The 26,211-nt window shown below is 42.2% G+C and overlaps 1 protein-coding gene across 1 annotated transcript in view; it reads right to left on the minus strand.

Moving 5' to 3' along the window:
* znf536 (zinc finger protein 536) overlaps nt 1-26,211 on the minus strand; it is a gene marked incomplete at both ends in the record, with an annotated part of 171,991 nt that overhangs the window by 99,788 nt on the left and 45,992 nt on the right. The window contains 2 exons of the mRNA XM_083901001.1: nt 7,615-9,360; nt 22,118-22,276. Coding sequence (XP_083757127.1) covers nt 7,615-9,360; nt 22,118-22,276 — 1,905 coding nt within the window. The remainder of the gene's footprint in view (nt 1-7,614; nt 9,361-22,117; nt 22,277-26,211) is intronic.

A 26,211-nucleotide genomic window follows, 5' to 3' on the forward strand; every position in this document is an offset into this window, starting at 1 on the left:
GGAGAAGCAGAAGTGTCCTTGTCTCTCTCTCACACACACACACACATCACCTGATTTACATTCTGAGGAAAGGAAATTATGATTTTATCTATTACGTTTTTACTCTGGGACCCTGGTTTTTCCAAAAATATAATTTTTAGGGTTTTGTGTGGAGCAGGACGCTGTTTCAGAAACTTCGACTTTGTCATTAAATGAACAAAAAGGTGAAACTGAGACCAAAAAAAAACAAAAAAACATCTGTTTGTCTCTAGACTCCGTACGATTGGTTCAATCACTGCATTCAGTCGAACTTTAGCGAAACAAGAATCAAACCTTTTGTATCACGCGTTCCCCTCCTCGCCTGAAGAGGCGCTGCAGCGAGAATTACTGAAGAAGAAGATGAAGACAAACGATGAACTTTGAATCCGATCCGAACATTACGACACATATTATATATAATATATAACTCCATGTTTCCCGGCTATCGTTCTACACGTGCGCATGTTTTGGTCGTGTTTACCCACAATGCCCTGCGTTGTAGTCCACTTCCTGCATTTGGTTCACCTTGATGTGTTTTTGTTGAACCAGAGTTCTAGGGTTGCAGCAATCGAATATTTTTGTAATCGAATATTAAAAACATTTATTTTAAAACCTGATTACTCTATTAATCGAGGAATAATAGGTCGAATACACAATTACAAAAATATTTGATAGCTGCAGCCCTAGTAAGCTAAATTAAATCAGCTAACATCAATGTTTACGTTGGAATCATTAGAAACTGGATGCTCATCACTCTTCAATCACACCTCCCTAAACGAACCGCACTTTCCGAGCTAACAAACGATTAATGCGATTAATGTTGCTCTGGAATGACCAATCAGGCCTGGGAAACGTTCCCAAAGCATGCTGGGAAGTGTAGTTCTTCTTTGATCCGGAGGAAATAAGTTGTTGAGAAAGAGCAAAGGTAAGACAACATTTCTGGTTGTATTTCTTGAAAGTGACATTTGAGCTCATTTTGTGGCTGGATCCGTGAATCTTGGTTGTTACGGTGTTTTCTACTTGGACATCCTCAGTGCCTGTGATTCACGTCACACCGGAAGATTCCGCAACGTACGTCACGTATATATAGAAATCCACTCGCGCCAAACATCTCGCATAGAAAACACCAGTTTCAGCTCCCGTTTTCCCTACACCACGCCGTTGTGTTAAAGGCAATAAAGAGAACGTGCTAAAATAAGTATTGATGTCAGTCGTATATCAACTATCGATCAGTCTGATGAAGGGCGGCAACTAACGATTAGTCCTGTAACGGACTCATCTGTCAATGTGTCAACAGACGGGAGAGGACGTGGAGAAATGTTGATCCGGTGTGACGACGATGATGATGATGTTCACAATGTCCAAAAAAAACTAAAATGATTCCATTTTGATGGTTTTCTTTGTTACATGGAGCAAAATTGCAGTTAAAGTAAATCAGTTAACTTCACACCAAGATCACTGCTGTGCTCCTTCATGTTCTCAATCTAAGTACTCATGTTTTCACAATGCAGGTGCGTCTACTTTTGAATTTCTGTTTCCCGTCTATTTATTTAATTTTTTTCATGTGACGTGTGCGGTTCCCAGCGAAAACAGACCAAAAATAGACAAAACTGACACTTCTCACTGCAGTTTTAGTGTCTAGTCTGAATCTGAATACATGAAAAACTGACATTTTATATATTTTTTAAACTATATTAGCACCAGTGCAGATTTTCTGTCAGAAATAAATCAGAAAGAAGTCACAATCAGATCTGTGTGAACCAGTGCATAAAAATACCGTTGATCCTTTATTTATCCAGGTAGTAAGTGACCATAATATGATCAAGGAAGAGCTCTGTCGTCCATACATCAGGGTACAGAGTTGATGACGGGTGTGGATGTAGCCTATAAATTGTCACATTGAGGCAAAATCTGCTCATCCCTAACTTGGTAGAAAAGTCTCTTTTCAGTGTCATGATCTGATGATGATCACGAGTGAGAGTGTCCTTCTAAAGGTCTAGAATCCCACCGTCACATCAACACCTCTCCAGCATGTCACTCGCAACCTCTTGGTCAACATTACACATATTAAATGAGTGAAGGGTCTCGGGGTAATGCGAGTAACACGACGTGTACGGTCAGGCGTTTGAATAATGTAATGCCTTGGTGTTGGATAATGCACGGCAGCGACGGTGTAGGACGAGGAGGAGGAGGAGGAGGAGGAGGAGGAGGAGAGGCCTCCGCTGCGTTCCAAGTATTGATTGTGTTAAGCACATGTAGAGCGTAGAGCGGGAACAACGAGCGGCGCCGGGGTTCATATCGGTCTCGACACACGGGAGCGTCATAGCTCAGTGAGCAGATACGTCGTGTGATTACTGCTGCTGCTGCTGCTGCTGCTGCTCTAATGACATTTATTGATAAATACCGGGCCACGATATAGGGAGGTGTGCTTTAAATGTGTGAATGCGTGTGGGTGGACAGAGATATGTGTGTATTTGTCATATGTCGAGGTGCAAGTAGATTCATGTGCGCCCAACTCCCCCCTCCTCCTCCTCCCTGTCCTCCTCTTCCTCCTCCTCCTCCTCCTCCTCCTCCTCCTCCTCTGGGCGTACAAATGAAGAGACGGCCACTCCAGACGTGCAGTGCGTGCCCTACAACAAGTCCCATAGATTCAGGGGGAGAATTTCGATATTAATGATTTATGCCGTATTTGCATACAAACCTAATGCAAACCCACTCCAGATAATCACATTTCGCCAGGTCTGAATTGAGTTTTGGGGGGACGTCTTTTTTTTTTTTGCCGCCCCCGCCCTCTCCAACCAACACAAAGGGCTTCACAAGTGGACACATGAAAAAACATGAATAAATCTATATATTTATATATAAATGAGAAAGAGAGGATAGTGAATAGTTTTTACTATAAATGTTTTTTGTTTTTTTTTAAAGCTGTGGTAAAAAGTGGCATCATTCCATCAGTGCTAACACCGTCATGGTTAAATTTTACTTTTATATCATGTACATTTATTTTGTATAGGTGTTTTGTTTATTTTTATAATCATATATACATTTATTGTTATTAACTTTAACTCAGCTAGATGTGGAGCAAAAAATCTAATTAGCCCCGGAGGAGCGAAAACTACAAACAGACTGTGCTAACAGCTAACAGACTGAACTTACAGCTAACAGACTGAGCTAACAGCTAACTGACTGAGCTAACAACTAACAGACTGAGCTAACAGCTAACAAACTGAACTAATGCTGCGTTCCAGAGCCCATCCAAACCAGTTGGACGTGGGACTTATCCGACCTCCAATGAGAAAAAGTGCACTGGAATACCTGTCGAAGTGGGACCTCCTACTCCCAAAGTTGGGGCTGATTGACCTACCCCGACTTCACCAAAATGACGTCGGAGAATAATGGCAGCGCCCATGGAGTCACACAAATAGGCTATAAACTTTACTTTGATGCGTGTAGAGTTGTTTTAGACACAGCAATTTTATCACAACTTGTTGTTCATGTTATGGCGTGAAATTATGTCGTTGTCGTTATCCGTTAGCATGAAGATATGTAGGGCTACGGTAAAAGTAGGAGCGAGTACAATCCAGGTAGGATAAGTCCCACATCCCATTTGTTTGGATGGGCTCTGGCACGCAGCATAACAGCTAAGAGACTGGAGAACCAGTTACAGACTGAGCTAACAGCTAACAGACTGAGCCAACAGCTAACAGAGTGAGCGAACACCTAAGACACTGAACTAACAGCTAACAGACTGAAGTAACAGCTAACAGACTGAACTAACAGCTAACAGACTGGGCTAACAGTTACAGACTGAGCTAACGACTAGCAGACTGAGCTAACAGCTAACAGACTGAACTAACAGCTAACAGACTGGGCTAACAGTTACAGACTGAGCTAACAGCTTACTGAGTCAGCAAATGTCAGCAAAGATAGGTAGAAAGCGAAATGATTCACTCCATTATAAAACAAAAAACGTCTCAATCTTAATTTTGAAAACATTTCCGGACTCAGATGCTAACCATTTAGCACTTTATTTTTTCAAATCTTTTTCTGCACTGTACATTCTTTTAATAATTTGTGAGTAAATTATTGTTTTATGCAGTCTAACTTGTTGTTTTCTTGTTGTTCTCGTTTTATCATGATGTACTCTGCTGTATTTATGTTACAATATTGTTCAAACTGTACATTTTTATGTGTCCAAATGCTGTTTTTATATAAATCACATTGAGTTGCCCTTGTGTATAACGTGTGCTACACAAATACAGTTGCCTATCCTATAGTAATAGTACAAATGTCAAAATGTATGTCAGCATTTCCAGCATTCACAGAAAATAAAAGAGTGGTGTTACATTTACATCCATATGTGGTAAAGCCTGTTGTTGAAGTGGCCGTTTTTCTTTTTTGTAGAAGTCATAATGATAGTAATCACATATAACATCCGTACTTGTGGCTGCAGTGGAGAGACAGTAATAGCAGTAATCATCCTATCAATACTTTAAAGTATTGCAGTGGGGTTTTCACATGTGGGCTATAGCATGCAGTCAATATTCACACTCATCCTCCACCAAGAGCCTCCACTTCATTTACTCACTTTTAGTGAGGAGAAAAAAAAGAAAAGGAGTGACCACACTCGTACGACCCTCAAACCCTCGTCCTGCAACTCTTACAAAAGGCACAGAGCCTAAAATATTCTGCTCGACGCACAGAATGAAGGATAGAGTGTCATATTATCTGTCGCCGAAGGCCGGGATCACACAAGGTCACGCTCGGCAACAACAAGTCACACGTCTTTACTTTACTCGTGTTACATACATATCTTTTTAGACATACAGTACTTCTTTTTGCTGTCTTGAGTGCCATCCCAGAAATTTGGAGGGTAAATATAAATATAGTGTGTACGTTGCCAGGAAGTTGGATACATAATAAGTCGTCAGGATTTCAGATTACAGCGAATGGCTGAGTCACGGGTGGACGAATCTGACAACATGTAAGAGGAAAGACTTACATGTGAGGGTCTGACGACATGACGCAGAGTTCTGATCAGGAACTTAGGCGGAAATTAATATAAACTGTTTTAACATGAAGCTTTTATTGTGGAAAAAATGCCTTCACAATGTCATTATGTGCCTAAACACTGCAAGCTACTTTATTTTATTTCATGATCACCAACATCAGGGCCTAAATTATCTTCTATATGCTTTTATATATTGTTCAATTTAAATTTGAGGTGGAACTCCAAATAAGTTCAATTTAATGCCTGAACATTTTAATTTTGAAATCAAAATCACAATTGTAATCAATAATGAAATCACAAAAAAAACTATGTTTGATTGTCACATACCAGTTATAATAAATATTACTTTGACCTGAGCCTTGACTTTAAGAATTATTCCACAAATCAAACTGTCAGATTAATCGCAATTCGATATTTGTTCACTGCTAACTATTGCTAAGGATGTCTTAACACATCTGTTACTGCAAGAAACTCAACCATGTAGTGTAGTCAAGTGAAAATAAAGCACAATTTTGGAAAAAAGATGCAAAGTTTATCCATAAATCACAATACTTCACAAATATTAAGTAGTGGGCCGCATGGCCTCGACTGGCGGGCCACATGTGGCCCTCGAGCCTCATATTTGAGACCTCTGCTTTACCGTATCTTCATAAATGTGAAGCATGACAGCAAATTCCTTTCTTTTTACACTCAACAATAAAAGATTTATGACTGTGAGAAGCATTTGAACGTATTGAACTGGAGAGAAAAAAAACAATGAAAATGTAAAAACAAAATGGAGAATAATTCACTGTGTTTTGATCAACATGTGCAGCATTTGATGTAAACATTGATTGATTTTCAGGTTTTATAAAGTCGCCGTTTCAAAGCTCAGAGCCAACTTTCCATTTTTTTTACTTTCTTCTTCTTCTTATATAGACACTTTTTAGCAACTGACTCCAAGCGGCGGCAGAACATTGTAAAAAATGAAGAGGGAAAACGGGTGGAAAAAAGAAAAAAGGAGTTCCTGCTTCAGTCTCAAGGAGCGGCTATAACCTTAGCAGAATCATGAAAGTTGACAGTTCATTTTTCACAGGGTCATAGATCGACGAGTCTTATAAAGTAATGGGCTTTTGGGAGCCGGCTTTATGAGAGCTAAGATAGTTAAGAGACATGTGGAGGAGACGGCACGGGGAGCCGAGGTCTTGCTCTGACTCATCCAGGGTTATTCCCTCCATGCTGCCGGGTGGGAGGGAGGCGCTGCACTCCCAGTAATATAAACGTGTAATAAAGATTAATCTGTTGCTAGTCACCGGGCGGATAGCTTCTAAACTTGCCTGAAATAAGGCTAAAATCACTTCAGAGCCAATCTGGAGATCTTCAGTGAGGGTCTGAGGATCCTTCGTGGGTGTCACACACACATATACAGTATATATCTATATATGTGTGTGTTTGTCTGGTCTGTGTGGTGATGGAGAAACTGAATTTGTGTTTCAAACACGTGTGAGTTTTTGTGTGTGTGGCTCTCTACTGATACGGAGTGTAACAGTGTTTTCTCCTCATTGAAAATAAGAAAAATGTAATGACTAACTTGATTTTTAGCTTCCAAAATGTGAATATTTTCAGTTTTCTTTGCTTGATCAGTTATAGCACGACTCGACTCGACTCAGTTTGGGTATCAGATGTGTCATTTTTATGCGACAATTTTTAATTCGGTTTGATTCTTGTGTCTGACGTCACGCTCATGATACTCTCTGACCAATCAGTGGCCGGCACTCTGTCAACATCACATTTTACGGCATTTATCTGCTCCACTCGCTACTTGCTACTAAAATAAAAAGTTCTGTCGAGCTAGAATTGTATAATGGAGAAGTCTACCGTAAAAGCCTGTAGGGGGCAGTGTTACAATCATGGGTAAATTCAGCAACAATTAGCATAGGCTAGTATATGATGTGAGTATATATGTTTTTTTGTTGTTGTTTTTTTTAAATGATCACAAAAAACAATTAGCATAAGCTCTAATCTTAGCAGCTATTTAAGTATTTCTGATTGAAACGAGCTGCAAAGGGGACTTCAAGAACTCTGTAGCAAAAATCTGGAGTGATAACACAATAAACCAAGGAGCCTCGAGAGAGAGAGAGGGACCAAAGAGAACCTTAGGCCCCTCCCCCAATGGAGTTTATGCACCTGAATGGTACGTAGTGTAGGGGTAAGGCGGGACATCGAAAGAATCATACAAGACTTGATTGGCAGCGACTTTGCACTTTCCTCCAAGAACACTAAGGGCATCGCTACCTCCTCAATCCAACAGGAATATTGGAAAAAGGGTTCTTTTGATTTTCTTTTTTTTTTAGATATATGTGATACATGTGTAACTGAAGCACGAAAATTCCGATTTTGAAATCATGTAGACTTTCAAACCATTGTTTAGACTTACAAAGACTTACAAAGATACAAGATCTTGGCTAACAGTGAATCATGCTTAAGGTGGTCCAACAGAATATATGAGTGTTTGACTATTTCTGGATGAGCAGAGAACATATAGATAGAGAACATGTGAGTGGGAGGTTTGTCTGTAGGTTTTTTGTTGTTTTTTAAACACTCACCAGGTGGATCCGGCCTCTTCATGCCCCCCGCAGCTGCTCCTCCTGCTCCGCCTCCAAGACCGTTGAACGCGGGGATGTTGTCGTTGCTGTAGGCTCTGAGGACCGACAGCATGTTCATCTGCTGCTCCAGGTGGCTCTGCTGCTCGGCCTTCAACAGTCCTGCACCGGGGGACAGGAGGCCCAGGCCCTGCTGCCACTGCTTCTCCAGCGGCAGAGTTTGGCTCTGGGGAACCAGAGAGAGTGGAGACATGGTGGAGGAAGATGCTACCAGACCACCTCCGCTCCTCGCAGGCAGAAGGGAGTCATCTTGGAGATGTTTGAGGTGGTCTGAGGCTGGACTTCCTCCGTCCTCCCTCTCCATGTCCATTTGACCGTCCTCCTCTCTGTCCTCGTCTTCTTCAGCCGTTCCTCCATCCTCTTCCTCTCCGTCAGAGTGATTCTGTTGCTGCTGTCTCTTGGGAGTTGCCGAGGGTGTCTCACTGGAGCTGTGCACCCCGGCCTTTACCACATCATCATCCGAGCCCACCTGGTCATCCTCAGCATCTCCATGGGAGCTCTGCTCACCAACGTGGTCGTCCACAACTGAAGATGTTCCTCCAAAAGTGTGGCTGGGTAGATCTAGACCATGCTCTGCCGAACTCATAAACCCTTGAAGGGCCTGGTTTGCGCTTGGTGATCCATCGTACAAGCCACCAAACCGTCTGTAGAACTCACTCTGGAAGGGGTTGTAGCTCTGGTCCATGTGATTGTTCCAGCCACCGTGATTCTTCTCTCCATCCCGGTCTCCATCTTTGTCCAGGGCCACACCAGAGGTCTTGGTGCTGGAGGAGTGAAAGAGGGAGGCGTCGCCGTGAAGCTCTTTGCCTGTGTCGGGCCGCTGAAGTTGGGCTTTGCCCAGGTGGTTGGCCTGGAGGTGCAGAGCCATGAGCTCCAGCGACGAGGTGGAGAAGGCGCAGAAGAGGCAGCTGTGCCACGCCACATTATCGTGAATGGTGACTGAGGAGCCAGGAAGAGATCCAGATGCAGACTCAGGTCGGACTGACACAGACAGATCCAGCGGTTCATACTGGGAACCAGGTTTGCCAGGCCCTGAGCTCTTCTTGGCTTCAGGCTTTTCTTCTTTGTCCTGTTCGACCGAGGCAGCGCGTTTGGCTTTGGGCTCACCGTTGTCATGGTAGAGCTGTGCCTGGAGCTGGACTGGACTCTGACTGTCCTTCATGTCCTTCTTCATGGAGCCAAGGACAAAGTTGTCCATAAAGGCCTGAAGGGAACCTTGAAAGTGGACTCCGTTTCCCATCATGGTTTGGTAGGCCCTGCTGAGGTCAGAGAAGCTAGCAGGACTGTCCGTCGCTGTCGAGACGAGGGAGGAAGGAGCGTCGGCTGTCTTCAGGTTGTCGGCTGAAGGGGCGGAGTCATAGCGGCGGTCTCCGCGCTCGCGGTCGTGGGGGGGCATCATAGCAGCTGAAGCCCACTGATGTGGCAGCAGAGGACCTGCTCTAAAGTCCAGGTTTGGGGGCATCCCCTTGAAGACACTGCGGAGAACATCTGGTCGAGCAAAGATGCCACCGCTGCTAGCTGTCTTCCCATGATCCTCCTTGTGGTCAGAAGAGGGGGTGTGGCCAGAGGATGGGCCTGAGGTGGCAGAGCCATTTTGACGCTCGCGGTGGTGGCGCTCCAGGTGGTACTTCAAACTGGCAGACTGGGTCCCAGCGTAGTCACAATGAGGGCACCGATAGGGTTTCTCTCCTGAGAGGTCAAGAAAAAGAGAAGAAAGAAGAAAAAAAAACAGTGAATAATTAACCTGATTATTAGACTGAGTGGATATCAAAATCTATTTATTGGAGCGGGGAGTGTGGACCCTAGGGTCATGTAACCTCCCCGAACAAAGGAAATTAGGTCAAATGAGAAGAGCTCGCAAAGAAATGCAATAAAACATGCAAAACTCCCGCGTGTTGAAGGGGGAGAAAAAAAAGAGCCCAAAATCAAATAAACTGCAAAACTAATGAACAAATATGATAATGGTGACAATGAAAAACATCCAGACCAAGAAGCTCACGTTTTTTTTTTTTTTCGTGTGTGTGTGTGTGTGTGTGTGTTTGTGTGTGTCACTGCAGAGTAAAGAATCCGAATATGGGTCGATTTCAGTCTGATCCAGTCTCACAGAGTGAGCCATCACTCACATCAACACAACACATTTCACCATATGGTGCTTTCAGTCCAGTGTATGAGATAATATTTTAAAGTGACAACAAAAGTGTCTGGATGCTTTCTGTGTGTGTGTGTGTGTGTGTGTGTGTGTGTGTGTGTGTGTGTGGTGGGGGTCATCACGCCTCTGTTCTGGCCTTGTTCGCTGTCAGGTCCGTGCCCCAACGACCACAGAGCAATATCTCACGTATCGCCCCCCTATTTGCAGTTTATCTGGAAAAGCGTAAATCAGCCGCGGCGCCAGACCTTTCTGAAAACCCGCTGTTTGTCCACTGCAGTGCACCGTAAAGGACAGATAACAGAGAAGATAATACTAATATATACATATACAAAAGTGTAGAAGACGATTCTATACGGAAAAAAGACCTGCATGACGTCATGTTTACGTGACTCCCGATTGTTAAAATGAGTCACTGTCAACTATCACTGTTTACTTAAAAATATCCCAGAATCTGATGTTGTTTTTGTTGTTGTTTTATGACAAAATGAATCATCGCAGAACAAAAGTGTTGTTCTTGTGTTTACTTTACTTTAGTCACAGCTGGATATAAATAACACGAGGCGTATGGTGTATGAAACAACATTTATGACATGAAACTGTAACTTTAAAGTGAAGTCTGAATAAAACTGAGACGTTTTCTCTTTCCAGTCAAATGATTTCACCATGAGAAGTAAGGTAACACGACTAATACATCACTAAATTAATCATCAACTATTTTGATTCAGATTCAGTGTTTTTGTTCTTGATTTTTCAGCGTGTCTTTGCTCCATTTAAACAAAGAGATCACTAAAACTGATTGACGCTTGGTTTGTGGACAAAAACAAGACATTTGAGAACGTCATTATTTTGTGGTTTGGGACGCACTGATCAACATTTTCTGACATTCTGCAGACAAGCGATCGACAGGTTAATCAATGGTGTAGATTAAAGTAGTTATTTTTTTTGGACAAAAGCCTGAAGAGACTCGGTGAGAAAGTAACAGTAACAGTTTTTTACACAACTAGAAGATAAACTGTGACGTAAAAACAAGTCTGTGAGTATTTAAGATGAAATAATGAGCAGACGACACATGCGAAGCACATGCTTGTATCGGGGAAGCTCCGTATGACGAAGAACAACCAGGAAACACTGATCAAAGTGATTTATATTACAGTAAAAATGGGAGTTTATCTTCAAATTCTGTATAGAACTCATAAAATGCCAGAGAATGTGATGTTTTTTTATTTTATGACAAAAACAACGCAAACAATGTATGAAAGCCAGTGAAATCACAATAAAACAACATTTTAGAACTAACATGACCAATGAGTTGCTAAATCAGCAGAATTAACTATTTTGATTTTATTTTAATAATTAAAACATACAATAATTTTGGTTTGTGGATTAAAAACAAGACATTTGAGAACGTCATTATTTTTGATCAACAGAATCTTGACATTTTGAGGACGACTCGTCTATTTATCGACAGATTAATCGACGCTGAAACGTGACGTCTCGTTAGAGTGTTTTACAAAAGTTTGAAGTGACTCAGTGACAAACGCAGCATAATCTGTGTTCTGTCAATATCTCTCTGGTCACTTTATGACCAAAACAACGCAAACGATGTACGAAACAACATTTTTGACATTGCAAATAGATCGTCATAGTCTGACAAAGCAGTTTTTTCAGCTTCTTAAATGTGAACCTTTTCTTAAAACACTGTTGTTTGGGAAACACGGATCAACAGCATCTCGACATTTTGACGACGACGACTCATCTCATTCATCGAGAAAATAATCAACAGATTAATCTAACGTGAAACGTGATGGTGAGAAACAGATTAAACACGACGTCTCCTGAGAGAGAGAGAGAGAGTGTCGCACAAAAGTTTGAAGCGACTCAACGACAAAGTAACAGCAGTATAATTATGTTTTCTGTTAGATTTTTGTTATTTTATGACAAATATAACGCGTTGATATTGTAAATATATCGTAATAGTCCGTCAAAGTCAGGGAAATCACAATAAAATAACACTTCAAGGATTATTTTCTCTATATCTCTTGAATTCTCTCTCACTTCATTCTCTACCTTTTACAGCTTCTTAAATGTGGATCTTTTCTTAAAACTGAGTTTGGGAAACATGGATCAACAAAGTCTTGACATTTTGAGGACGACTCATCTCATTTATCCAGGAAAATAATCAACAGATTAATCTAACGTGACGGTGAGAAACAGATTAAACACGACGTCTCCTGAGAGAGAGAGAGAGAGAGAGAGAGAGAGAGAGTGTTGCACAAAAGTTTGAAGTGACTCTGTAATATAATATATAAAAAGTGTATTAGACTAAACTCTGTGACTATTTAAGACGATAAAATAACGAGCATGCGGGGAAACACACACACGTGTGAAGCACATGTTCTCTGTGATAAAGTAAGAAATCAGGAAAACACGGATCAAAGTGATTTATAACAGTTTGAAAGAGGCTCTTTGGACGTGGCCGTGCGACATTTACATGTATGTATTTCTGCTGCTCGGGCCCTATGTTCATGTTCAACGCTGCTGCTGCTGCTGATGATGATGACGGTATATAAGCAGCAGCATTATTCTGCCAGAAGTGGATCTTCCACTGCAATGATACTTATGCTGAAATAGAACACATCCTGCAAGCAATTATAATAGGCTTGGAGCCCGAGCCAGCTTTGGATTCATTAAACAAAGAACAGAGAGGGGGGGGGCATGGGGGGGTAGAAAAAAATGCAAAGCTAGTTCTTTTTTTTTCTTTATTAATTCATTTACTTTTTTTTTCTTCTTTTTTGTGCGTGTATACATTTAAAAACTTCCCAGAGTGGAATTGATGTGAGAGGCATGAAAAGAAATGAGTATTAGTGGAAAAGGAAATGTGCAAAATGGATGACTGCTGGTGTGTGTGTGTGTGTGTGTGTGTGTGTGTGTGTGTGTGTGTTTCTGTATGTTTATTCAATTCTGAATATGGTCTTAAAGTGTTCAGATTATACACATGGAAACCATTTTATAAAAAGGGGAGAGAGAGAGGAAAAAAAAGAGGCATTGTTACGCAAGGCTGGCTTGAATGATTTAAGTCGGGCTGTGTAGTAAATCATGGATATAATTAGCAAATGGCATACTGCTCAAGTAATTTATCATTATTTAGAGGGCACCATTCCAGAAAAAGACTCTGCGATCTGCAGACCTACTGCAGAGTTCTCAAATAAAGGGCCACAAACACCAACTCAATACAATATTGATATAGGGGAGGTGGTGGGGGGGGGGAGAAAAGAATGGGAGGGTGTACAAAAGAAAATTGAAGGTGGAAATGCCGAAGAGAGAAAGAGAGAGAGAGGACAAAAGAATGAAAAATAAAAAATAAAAAAAGGCACAGGGAGGAGGAGGAGGAGGAGGAGGAGGAGGAGGAGACAGATCGCCTCGACTATAGATAGAAAGACAGTGATTTGATATCTTTTCTCTTACACTAGAGTGGCTACGGAGCACAGAGTATATTTAAAATAAAACCGTACGAGATGAGCTTTTAACCCAATAAGTGCTTCTCCTGTGCGCCGCCGAACACAGGCCTCGGCCGCTGATTTAATAAGGAAACGTCCCTGATGCAAATGATCATTCTCAATTCCTCTAACTGGACAAAATGATATTCTAGGAGCCAAATTAGACAGAAATTAGACTGATCTGATCTTTCCTCCCCCCCCCCCCCCCCTCTCCTTTCCTCTCCTCCTCTTCCCTTTATAAAAGGTTGTTAATGTTCATGAAGAAGGAGGAAAATAAAGATTAATGTAGCGTACACATATCTAAAAACCATAATGAAAATGGAAGCAGATTGTGTGTTACGGCCACGCCCCCCCCCCCCCCCCCCCCCAACGCACGCGCGCCGGTGTTTACGGAGGACGACGAACTGGAGATAAATATCCTCGGAGAGTCGTCGGCTTATTCCCGATCTTTTATTAAAATTAGGAATTTAAATATATCTCAGACAGGAAGAGCGAGAGAGAGGCGAGATCTACTCGTGTTTACGTGTGAGCGCCATTTGGAATGTGTGTGAACACATGTTTATGCATGTGTGTGTGTGTGTGTGTGTGTGTGTGTGTGTGTGTGTGTGTGTGTGTGTGTGTGTGTGTGTGTCTTAGAAGGCCATTTGGACCGGCTAAGACATCTGCTCCATCATACGTCAGGGGCCTGGTGTGACATCTGGGGAATATACTGTATCCTGCCTTGCAACATTACACACAATTTACTGCTAAAGGTCATTATGTACCCGTTAATCCACTTTTAATTGATATCAGCGCAAACAGCACAACCTCCCAGCCACATGACGGATCGCGATGCCAACTGCGGAAGAAGAACCAGGGAGATTATTATATTTGGAGAGTCAAAAATACTTCTTTTTTTTTGGGAGGGAGGGCACTAATTTGCACCACCCAAAAAAAAAAAGGTGAAGGATTGGATGAATCATCGCGTCCGGCCTTTGACTCCCAAGTCTCCAGCTCGTAAAACATCTAAGTGACACATCTGCGGCAGTAAACGATCCGTCTCCTGATTACGGCCGCACTGCCGTGCTCTGCTCCTCCACACTGTGTTCGTCCGTCCGCTCGCTCGCTCGCTCGCACGTCACGGCCGCGCGTTCTTATTTCATCTGGCTTTTGTGCGAAAGAGTGACAGCGCCGCAGAATCAAGTCAAGATAAATACATCAAACCTTTTACAGACGGCCAATTAAAGTGATTAGATATGGACGTGACATACTAGATGAAGAATTACCATTTGGCCCCGCAAGGAAAATAAGGGGGGGGGGGGGTTGGTGAGAGAGAGTGTTTGTTATCTGTTTTAAAGACACAGTAGACGGATTTTTAGCCCATAAATGACCACATTTATCTTTAAGCCTGTCTACGATATCTTGGGGAATTCTTTTAACAACTTCATCTTGTTTGTGAGACAGCGTTTGATCAATTGAAACTCAAGTTTCATTCATTTTGTAAAGCATGTGCCTGTCCAGCACCAACGTCCATAGAGAAAACCAGTGATTTTAACATGACAGCACACAGGAGCTGTTGATCCACTGCTGCCTCCAGCACTAAGTTCAAAATGTCTTGTTTCTGTGACTTTAGCATTTAAAATCCTTCGTTCAGATTCATCACAGTGACCCAAAGTGACCACACGAGGCAGCAGTAGACCAGTAAAATCACTGATTTTCTCTAGGGAGAGTGAGTGGTTTACGCTCTTCAGATTCCTGTTGGGAAAGTCTGTCTAAAGGTGAGATAAAGCAACAGATTCTTAAAAATGTGTAAAGTTTTTGAATTGGTAACTTAAGTTTGTTCACCACTCACTCTCCCACACCAAAGCCCATAGAGAAAATCAGTGATTTTAACATCACAGCACACAGTTGTTGATCAACTGCTGCCTCCAGCACTAAGTTCAAATGTCTTATTTTGTGACTTTGGTGTTTCAAATATTTTGTTTGGATTTATCTCAGTGACACAAAGTGACCACAGGAGGCAGCAGTAGACCAGAAGCTTCTGTGTCAACACGGGCTAAAAATGTTTTTGTTTTTATTTTCAATGGGGTTTGGTTTACAAACAGTTTCCAGTCAGAAAAGGCCGTTTAATGGTGAGAAAAAGTGTCAAAGTGAACCTTTGACTTGTGTCGTTCACTGAGTTTCACTGCAGGTTTGAGCTCACAGTGGGATGGAAATGGCCCTCACACGTTCCAGGGTTAAAAGTTCAGTTGCCTCGGGGGGACGGACAGTGACATCATGGACATCATATCATGGAAGTTTGGATAAATATGTCCGCCCAATGGCAAAATGTGCTGCATTTAAGGATGAGGCTGTTATTTTCCAGGGTTCCTCCTGAGAAAAATAAGACTCTCAGTCTGAGGGAAGAAAAGTAAAGAGTTTATTTGTTGGTGACTACTTTTAGCTGTGGATTAATACACATGTGGTGTTATTTTTTATTTTATTTACAGCACCAGGTTAGTGCATGAAGGACTGATTCAGAAATAAAGTCTGGTGACTGAACAGTGCAACAGTGTTTTAATGTCCCAGTTGTTGGGGGAGGGAAATATGCTTTTAGCCACTGAACAAAATACTCATCTCATAAAATCTACCTCAGCTTAAGTCTATAATATATCCAAGAATATGCTCACTGTTTTTATTTGACTGTTTTTTTAAACAGGAAACTGCAATTTGTGCCGCTTTCATAGACGTCTGCGTCACCTGCACCAAACCCCATTGAGAAAATCAGCAATTTTTACATTACACAGGAACACAAGTGCGGATCCACCACTGCCTCTATTAGTGAGTTAAAAATGTGTGATTCTGTGACTTTATGTGTTTGAAATCCTTTGTTCGGATTAACGACAGTGACACAAACCTGCCACACGGGGCAGCAACAGACCAGCGGCTCCTTCCTGTGTCTCTGTGGGCTTAAAAAAAAAAAACCCGCTGATTTTCTCAATGGAGTTTGGTGTGTGTAAGTGGATGATTTACAAACGTCAGTTTCCAGTGTTGTCAGTGAAGAAAGAAATGGAAACGTACAATTGTAAAAGGAGAGAAAGCACAGGGGGAGAAGAAAGTATATAAGGAAAGAAGATGTTGGATGAATGATGGGAGAAAAGAGGAGGCAGGGAACGCAGGAGTGAGAAGAATGTGGGTGGGAGACCACAGGTCCCTCTTGATTCATCCTGATTACAAGGTTGGGTTAAGGTTAAGTGACACGGGCAAGTCTTGCCTCTCCCTCTTCCTCCCCCTCCCTCCCTTCCCTCTCTTTGTCTCAGCCTCTCTTCGTTTAAAGGTGAGCAGGGACTCTTATTGGTTATGCAGCCCTGCCTGAAGTTATGTGTGGCTATTGTCAAGAGCGAGGGGGGTGGTGGGGGGGGGGAGGTTGAAACCTTTTTTATTTTTTTACACACAGCTGCTTACTGCTAAATAGTGCCTTGTCCAGAAGGGGACAATCTGGGCCTCTAATTGCTGTCACTGAAGCCTAGATTCATTATGTGACTTTCCCATTAAAATGTGAGCATTAATTTGTATAATGAAATATCACCCTCTGCAGTGTGTTCATTAGCCGTGGCCCCACACTGTAGCACCGCAGCAGCAGCGGCGGCGGCAGGCAGGCACAATGTTAGCTACCTTGAACACTGTGGTTAATTTTGCTAATGGATATTTCCCCCCCCCCCACACACACACACACACACACACACACTCAGTGTTCAAGAGGAAATTAATACTGTAACATTAGCTCTTTAACTTTTGGAGGAATTTAAATTCACTTCGTTGCTTTCAAGCCGGCGTTAGTCGCTCATTAATCTCGGCGTGGCGTCGCACAATGCCGCCACCGCCACCGGCTCGGTAAGCAATTCCATTGTGTCACTCACACTGCATTAGGGTGACGCTGTCATCTGTGCATTTTCCCCTGCATTGTCACCGCGGCACAGAGAGGATCTTTAGCCGCTGTAAAAGTCATCTCGTGGATGTAATCACGGTGTCACAGTGGAGCCGCGATGATTAGGTTATGGGGATGATTTAAAGGCCACATGTTGGGGATGCATCAAGCTGCTCCTCTCCCCGCAGCGCGAGTGCACGACGGATGCTCAACCTGTGCTTGGACAGGCGCGCGTCCAACCATACATTCCTCTCCCCCCCCCAAAAAGACAACATCCTTCCTTTTTCTAACCTTTCTCACTTTGTGCTGCCAGCTGCACAAGACTCCACGTTTGTTTTTAGCCTTTTTTTTTTTTACTTCACTCTGCGTGGAATTTAAATGTGGAACTGAGAAATGTTAACACTGTAAGAGCGTAACTTTGTAAAGATAGATAGATAGATAGATAAAAATAAGTGTTTAGCTCATTGACACCGCGCTGCAATCACGAAGTGATTTATTTTACGTCAAGACATATGGAGGAAACATCAACATTGAGGTGCTGGAGTTTTCCCGAAAAAACAAACTTGTCTCTGTCTCCGCCCACTCCTGCTCTGCTGCTGTATACACACAAATGTCACTTTTCTATTATACAGTTTTAGCTCTACTTGACTCGATTCAGTTTGGTGTCAGTCACGTTGTTTTCCATGACTTCATAGCTCCTCCTCAATGTGGGCGGAGTCATCATATCACGAAACTGCCGTGAAACACCAGACTCCTCTGTTAAATATGGACATTTTAGACATTTGCTTTGCTAAATGTTGGAGATTAACGCATGTTTTCAGGGATTTTTTAAAAGTCTTTTTAACTTTAATCTACAGTTGGACATTGTTGGCTTTGATTCTCACAGTCACGCTCATTACTCTTCAGTGACGACACTCTCTGACCTATCAGTGGCTGGCAGTCTGTTGACGTCACATTTTAGTATCGGCGCAGCTGAACCTCGTCAGAGCAGGAACTAAAAAGAAAAAACTCCAGGTAGCACTGCTGAGTCGTGCTAGAACTGCATCACGGAAAAAACTTACACACTTCAGCTTTAAACTACAGTTTACTGTGTGTGTTTTGCAGTGGGAGCCAACATCAGGCCTGAGCTGAGGTCTCCACTTTCTCCATAATAAAATAGGGCCCTCACGGGTATCCTTACTGAACTACTCAAAGCACACATAACTCAGCTCTCTCTCAGCACCAGATAACAGATGCTGAAAAAGCCAGCACTGACTCCACGTCTATGTCCTGCATGTTCTCCGGACATGGACGTCTTCATCTTGTGAGGACACAACAGAGTGGATAACAGCACTGGTGGTCTCTCACTCGGCCTTTTAAGTGAAGAAAGAGGGAGGGGGGGAAATAAAGCAAAGGAGACACAGAAGGCGAATAAAAGAAAGAAAGGGAGAGAAAGAAAAAAATGACAGCTTTGATTTCTCTCAGCTGTAAGGGATTTCCATTTTCAGTCGAGAGCGTTTCAGCCTCAGCGTCTTCACCGGGCACCGCGAGGATTACTTCACAGTGAAGAGTAGGAACTAATGAAAGAGGTCAGCGCGGTCAAACGCTCAACGCTCTTCAGGAAACATCTTGAAGAAGTGAGCGGAACAAATGTTTGATAGATTTGAGGAACATTTTCTCTCTGTTTCTTTTTCCTCCCGCTCTACTTTATGTTCATGTTGGGAACACTGAAAAACAATATTCTTTTTAATAACACGCATTTTTAACCTGACCCCAGAGGTTCCCAAAGAGTGGGTTGGGACCCACAAATGGGTCGTGGGAGATTTTTTTGGGTCCCAGAACAAATTTTGCTAGATTTGTCCAGCTTTTTATTTAAAATATACGTGTTTATGTTTTAAAAACCTTAACAATAAGCATAAAATTACAGATTAGGCTGTAAATAAGCAGCTAAATTATGCTCTTGTAATGATGATTATTGTAATTTTGGAAAAACTATATACTAAGACTGAAAACTTGTATAGCCTTAAAAGTGAAAATGTATAAAAATGCTTAAATCCTAAATAAATAATTGTTTTTTCTGCAAATGTTGACATTTTTCTTAAAAATAATATTCTTTGTAATAACATGCAAGATTATTTTTGGTCCCAGAACAAATTTTTGCTGAATTTTTGCAACTTTTTAGTTGAAATGTATGTGTTTATGTTTGTTTTGCTCTCAGTGAAAACATGAATGCAAACAGATTTTAGCCACTTAAAGGTCTAGTATGTAAGAATTAGTGACATCTAATGGTGACAATGCAGATTGCAACAGACAAAGTTTGCTTCTAATTCAAAATGCATGCTCTGCTGCATGGAAATGGAGGAACGATGGTAAAAAGCAATAATACACTGTTACTAGGTAATATTTTCCATTTCTGACCACAAACTCTTGTAAATCTTACAGAGTGGACCTTTAACAAAAGGCTCACCTCATAAAAATTATGTCCACTCGAGTCTGCAAATATCTCCCAGATATGTTTACGGCTTTATTCCCGCTATTAAGCTGCCTTTTCCAACAGGAAACTGAGATTTGTGTCCCTTTTTTTTTAAAAGCGCTTACTCTGCAGCACCAAATTCCACAGGGAAAAAGAGCGATTTTACATCACAGCGCACAGGAGTTCTTCATCCACTGCTGCTTCCATCACTAAGTTCAAATGTGTTATTTGGTGACTGCAGTGTGTGGAATCTTCTCTCCAGATTCATCTAAGTGACACAAAGTGAAGCAAAGAGGCAGCAGAAGACGAGAGACTCCTGTGTCCCCACAGGCTAAAAACGCTGGTTTTCTCTATGGAGTTTGGTGTGAGAGAACAAGTGGTTTGTAAACTTCCGCTGTGAGCTGATGTTAAATCCTTGTTTTTTTTTCCTTGTGTCCTCGTCCCTGTGTCCTTGTTTGTCACACGTCCTCTGCGTGGCCTAGTTGGGACTCTAACCTGAATAGTCAGTGGGGCGTTTGTACCTCGCAGAGGGTTCGAAACCCTGGCTTTTGTCCACATCATTACTCTGCTCTGCAGCCTCCAAACAGGAGACAGGTCGTCACACAAGCACCGGAGCCTCGAGGTTTGGACGAAATCATGATGAAATCATTTTTTTAAAAACCAAAGGAAAACGCTGAATCTATGAGGGACATGTCCCCCCCACACGTGTCCCCCACAGTGGTATGGTCTGGAAAGTTATTGAGAGTTTAGCGAGTGTGAAATTGTCCTCTGAGTGACATCATCAGAGGACACAGCTGTGTTAATGAGAGCTGGGACAGTGAGGGACAGTGAGAGACAGTGAGAGACAGTGAGGGACAGTGAGGGACAGTGAGGGACAGTGAGAGACAGTGAGAGACAGTGAGGGACAGTGAGGGACAGTGAGAGACAGTGAAGGACAGTGAGGGACAGTGAGAGACAGTGAGAGACAGTGAGAGACAGTGAGAGACAGTGAGGGACAGTGAGAGACAGTGAGAGACAGTGAAGGACAGTGAGGGACAGTGAGGGACAGTGAGAGACAGTGAGAGACAGTGAGAGACAGTGAGAGACAGTGAGGGACAGTGAGAGACAGTGAGGGACAGTGAGAGACAGTGAGAGACAGTGAGGGACAGTGAGGGACAGTGAGAGACAGTGAGAGACAGTGAGAGACAGTGAGAGACAGTGAGGGACAGTGAGAGACAGTGAGAGACAGTGAAGGACAGTGAGGGACAGTGAGAGACAGTGAGAGACAGTGAGGGACAGTGAGAGACAGTGAGGGACAGTGAGAGACAGTGAGAGACAGTGAGGGACAGTGAGGGACAGTGAGAGACAGTGAGAGACAGTGAGAGACAGTGAGGGACAGTGAGGGACAGTGAGAGACAGTAAGAGACAGTGAGGGACAGTGAGAGACAGTGAGAGACAGTGAGGGACAGTGTCTGTGTTCATGTGATGTAAAAAGCAAAAATAAAGTCAGACTATTTGTTAAAGACATCAAGTTTTGGACATGAGACGATATTTAGATTTAGATTCAATTTTTTTATTTCCTACATTTGATAAAAAATAATATTCTGTCCATTTTCTTCCTTCCTTCTTTCCTCCCTACTTCCTTTCTTGAGAAATATAGTATGCTGTATTGTATCCTTCCTTCCTTCGTCTCGCTCTCCTTTCTCTCTGACTCCTTCCTTCATTCCTCAACCCCTTCTGTCCTTATCCTACTCTCTCTCGTTCTTTCGTTCCTTCCCCTCTCTCCTTCCTTACCTCCTCCATTCCCATCTCCTTATCCTCCTTTCTCGCTTCCTTCTTTCTTTCCTTCCTTCCCTCTTCACCTCCACCATTCATCTCTCCTTATCCTCCTTTCTCTCTTTTTCTGACTCCTTCCTTCCTTAGCTCCTCCACACTCTCCCTTTGTTCCTTCCTTCCTGCCTACATTCATTTATTCCTTCTCTCCTTGGTTCCTCTCTCCTTATCTTCCTCTCTACCACTCTTTCTTTCTTCATTACCCCCTCCTCATTCTATCCTCCTCCCGTTCTCTCTCTGACTCCTTCCTTCCTTCCTACCTTGATTTCTTCCTTACTTCCTGTGTTCCTCCCTCCCTCTCTCCCATTCTTCCTTCCTTCTCTCTTTCACTCTTCACATTCTACTGTTCCCTTTTCCCTCTACTTCCTTCATACTTCCGTCTTACTTCCTTTTTTCTCTGTCTTTCTTATTTTCTTTCTTTCAGTTTTTTAGTTTATTATTTTCATGTCCAGACTCGATCGCTGCAGAATTCATCAATTACGAAACTAATATGCAATCAATTCATCTGCATCATCATATCCATCACATCAGTGGCAGAGTGAATCCAATATGTGATTAGGCCAATATTCATGAACCAATATGTCAGTCTGAGCCTCAGTGTGTAACACACACGCACACACACACACACACACACACACACACTCACTGACCTGTGTGTATCCGCAGGTGAACTTTCAGATGATGGGATGTCCTGAAGGACTTGCCGCAGTAGGGACAGTCCTTGGAGGACGAGGCCAGGCTGCGCTCACGATGCTGCGGCGGCGGCGGCTGAAGGTTTCCCGCTGCTTTCGCCGAGTCATCGCCAACATCTGGAGACACAGAGGAGGAGGAGGAGGAGGAGGAGGAGGAGAGGAAGAGGAGAGGAGGAGAGGGGACAAAATGTTAGGTGTGTTGAGTAGAAACATCAGAACCATCATTAAACAGTTTATTCATCAGCGTGAGTTTGTTCTGCTGTCAGTTACTTCCTGTTTATTTAAAGGAGCAGTCTGCATTTTTCATTCATTCTTTTTTCTTTCATTCTTTCTCGCCCCTCACTCCTTTCCTTCCTTCCTTTGTTGATTCCTTCCTTCCTATGGGGCAATATATTGTAATATATCCTTGTTTCCTTCCTTCCTTCCTTCATTCCTTACCTCCTCTGTTCCTCTCTCCTCATCTTCCTCTCTCTCCCCCTACCCTGTTTCCTTCCCTCACTCCCTTCCTTCCTATGCCTTCATTCCTTACCTTCTCTGTCCCTCTCTCCTTGTCTTCCTTCCTCCCCCCACTCACTTCCTTCCTTCATTCCTTACCTCCTGTTTCTCTCTTCCTTTCCTCCCTTCCTTCCCTTCTTCCTCCCCACTCCGTTCCTTCCTTACCTCATTCCTTTCTTTCTTTTTTCTCTTTCTTTCTGATGACAGCAGACACATCACATCTTCTTTCTTTCTCCTCTGTCTGTCTCTCATTGTCCCCCTGTGCTTTTCCCCTCCCTCCCTTCCTCCGTTCCTTCCTTCCTCCCTCCCTATCTTCCTTCCTTCCTCCCTCCTCGCTCAAATGTGCTAACGCCACACAAAGTCAAACCCATCAAACAGGTTCAGGGGCCGCGCTGACAGAACGCTGACAGTTCAGAAGCTTTTCAGATTCTTCAGAAACACAGAGACAGTCCTGAGATCCACTCCCAACACCGCCCCGCCCCTCCCCTCCCCTCAACGCCACTGCCGCCGCCTCCTCCTCCTCCTCCTCGCCCGTCTCCGTCTCCCCCTGTTTGTCTTTTTTTATCCTTCGCTATCATCATCGTTCCCATTAAGATTGCCGGTGAAAGTGAACAATACAAAAACACGACCGACAAGAGACGCAGAGAAGGAGATAAATTGGGGCTGTGTCAGCATCGCAGGATCTCCTCGCACCTCTTCCTGCGACCTGATTTTGACAGGTAGTTGTCAGAGATATGATAGGGTGATAACGGTTTTGACCCCGCCCTCTGCCACATCCTCCCCACACACACACACACACAGAGAGAGAGAGAGAGAGAAAACGATGATGCACAGTTTAGTGCAGTCTGTTATCAACACAATCACAGCGCAGAGACGAATGTGTTGACAGCAGCAGAAAATGTGAGGTGAGGGTGTCGGCGACGTCGGCCCCGCGCCGGGCTAAAAGGTTAAGAGCCTGTGATGTGCTGACAGACGCAGGAAAACCAAGGAGTTCAAACACGGGCGGAAAATAAACGCGACAAAAGAGGAACAAAGTGAAACTCTTCATGTTCAAGTGTTCAGTATTTGTCTTCTTTCTTGTTTTTTCGTGACTGATTTTTGCTCATTTCTTCACAGACTGGAGACGCAGAGTGGTCATGTGACGCAGTCAGCTGATCTGGGGTCAGCCTCAGCTTCACCCCTTAAACACTTAAGGACTTGCTTTTCCCCTTAATTTAAACCTATTCCCTCCAAAAAAAAGTGTTTTTCAGTGTTTGTCATTACATTAAGTGTGTTTTTGTTGTCTCATGCATTTTCAGGTACTTTTATTTACCTTTATCATTTGATTATTCATTTATTATGCTTTTATTTGAAATTTTATCACGTGTCTTAGAAGTGTTCTTTCAAAAGACGCTTCTTTGTTGAAACACTAAATACAGGAAACACCAAACAATTAAAATCTACACTGATATATATTGAAAAATGTAACATTCATTTATGAAAATTAATGGAAATCACACAAATTCTAGGTGTTTTTGTTACATTAAGTGTGTTTTAGTTATCTCTTATGCATTTCAAGGTACTTTTATGATGATTATTATTTATGTTTTATTGCATTTTTGTCATGCTCTGTCAAGTTTCTTTCAAAGGACGTCGCAAAACTGCTAAATGAATAAATGACTTCAAAATGTCAATAATTCGACTGTATTTCACCACTGATACATTTAAATGGTATTAACTGATTTTACATCACTGCTTGAAACAAGTCAAGTGTGAGAAGTGTATTTTGTGGTTTGGCAACAAAAATAATAATAAAACTAACGCAACTATTAATACTACAACTATAACTGATAACATGAATCATAATTTAACTTCAAAACAAGGCTACAGAGTGCTTTGTGTTTAAAACATTACAATCAGGGATTTAAATATCATTATAAGGTATAATAAGATAATCAGATACATATAAAACTAGTAAAAAGTAGTAATATCATTCAAACTACAACTATGACTAATGACAATGATAAATAAATAAGTGCTTTATGAGTTTAAAACATGAAAAACAGACATTTAAACATAATAATGGGGTGGAATCAGATGCGATCAAAGCCATTAAGATAGATGTGTCGCTGTATTACCATAATGGTGAAAGAATAAAGACATAAAAAGCAAAGATGTCATTGATTCAGAAGCCTCAAATTCCACTGACTCTGAAAGTCTGCGGCCTTTCGCGGTAAATAATAATAATAATCATCATAATAATCATAATAATAAGAAAAACTCAGCATGTCAGTGTGTGCTCGACCCAAATAAGCACAAATACGGTCAAAAAATGCGATTTATTTTCCAATCTGGCAGAACGGTTTGGTGCCTGTGCAGAAAAGAAAGAGACAAAAAAAAAAAAAGGAAAATCCAGCAACCCACTTAGGCAACCATGCTGCACAATACGGAACATTTTTTAACAGTAGCCTAATCTTTTCTCTTTTTTTTTTTTCTGTCGCTCCAATGCTGCGTCTCCTCCTCCCTCCTCCTCCCTCCTCCTCCTCGCACTGCGGGGAGAAAGTCAAATAAGGTTTACAGAAAAGAAAAAAAGACCCAAGTCAGCAAGTCCCACTCCACGCTGACACCAGACACACAACTCCATTCAGCAAACGCCGCTATCAGCCTGAAGGCCGTTTATCACCAGTAGAGTGAAAGTGAAAAGGAAAAAAGCAAAACGCCAAATGTAAGTCGGTGACAATACGCAGACACTGGAAAAGCAGCTGCTGCGGCGGCGGCTCTGCCAAACGCGACGTGGAGGTTTCAATTCTGTCAATTTTTTAGGATTTCTTTTTCTCCTCTTCCTTTAAAGGCAGATGTTAAACTGCGCAAGCTTTCGCTTTTCACACAACATTTAAACAACGGAGAAGCTGAAAGAGACGAGGAGGAGAAGGAGGAGGAGGAGGAGGAGGAGGAGGAGAGAGACGACGGACGACAGCTGAAACATTCAGAAGGAAAAGCTACATTTTTCATTCCGTGTTTGCTGTGATTGATTTAAAATGTGATGTTACAGAGCGCTCAAACTGGTGGCTCATGGGCCAAATGTGGTCCGCTTGATATACATGTGTGTCTTTGAGGGTTCAGTTTGTGTTGTGGTTTTGGGTTCAATTTTTATTGTTTGTAACATTAAGGAACAACATGTTCTATTCAATATACACTAATATAAAGTGTTTTTCGTGACATTAAGTGTGTTTTTTTGTTATTTCTTATGGATTTTAAAGTATTTTTTATTAACCTGCATCATTTTATTATTCATTTATTATGCTTTTATTTTATATTTTAAAATTCTTTCAAACAACGTCTCTGTCTCTGAAAATGCAGAGGAAAATCAACAATTTTCTGACATGTATTTCAATCTTCCATGGATTTCGTTGATGTTTACTGTTATTGATTTAAAATGTGATGTTACTTCTATAGCAGAGGACTCAAACCTGTGGATAATGTGTAAACAAGACGTGTTGTGGTTTTGGGTTAGGTTTTTAATTTTTGTGACATTAAGAACATCTGAAATGTTCATAATCTAAAAATAACATGTTCTA

This window comes from Microchirus variegatus (genome assembly GCF_963457635.1).
Source record: "Microchirus variegatus genome assembly, chromosome: 14".
In the NCBI taxonomy this organism is placed as follows: Eukaryota; Metazoa; Chordata; class Actinopteri; order Pleuronectiformes; family Soleidae; genus Microchirus; species Microchirus variegatus.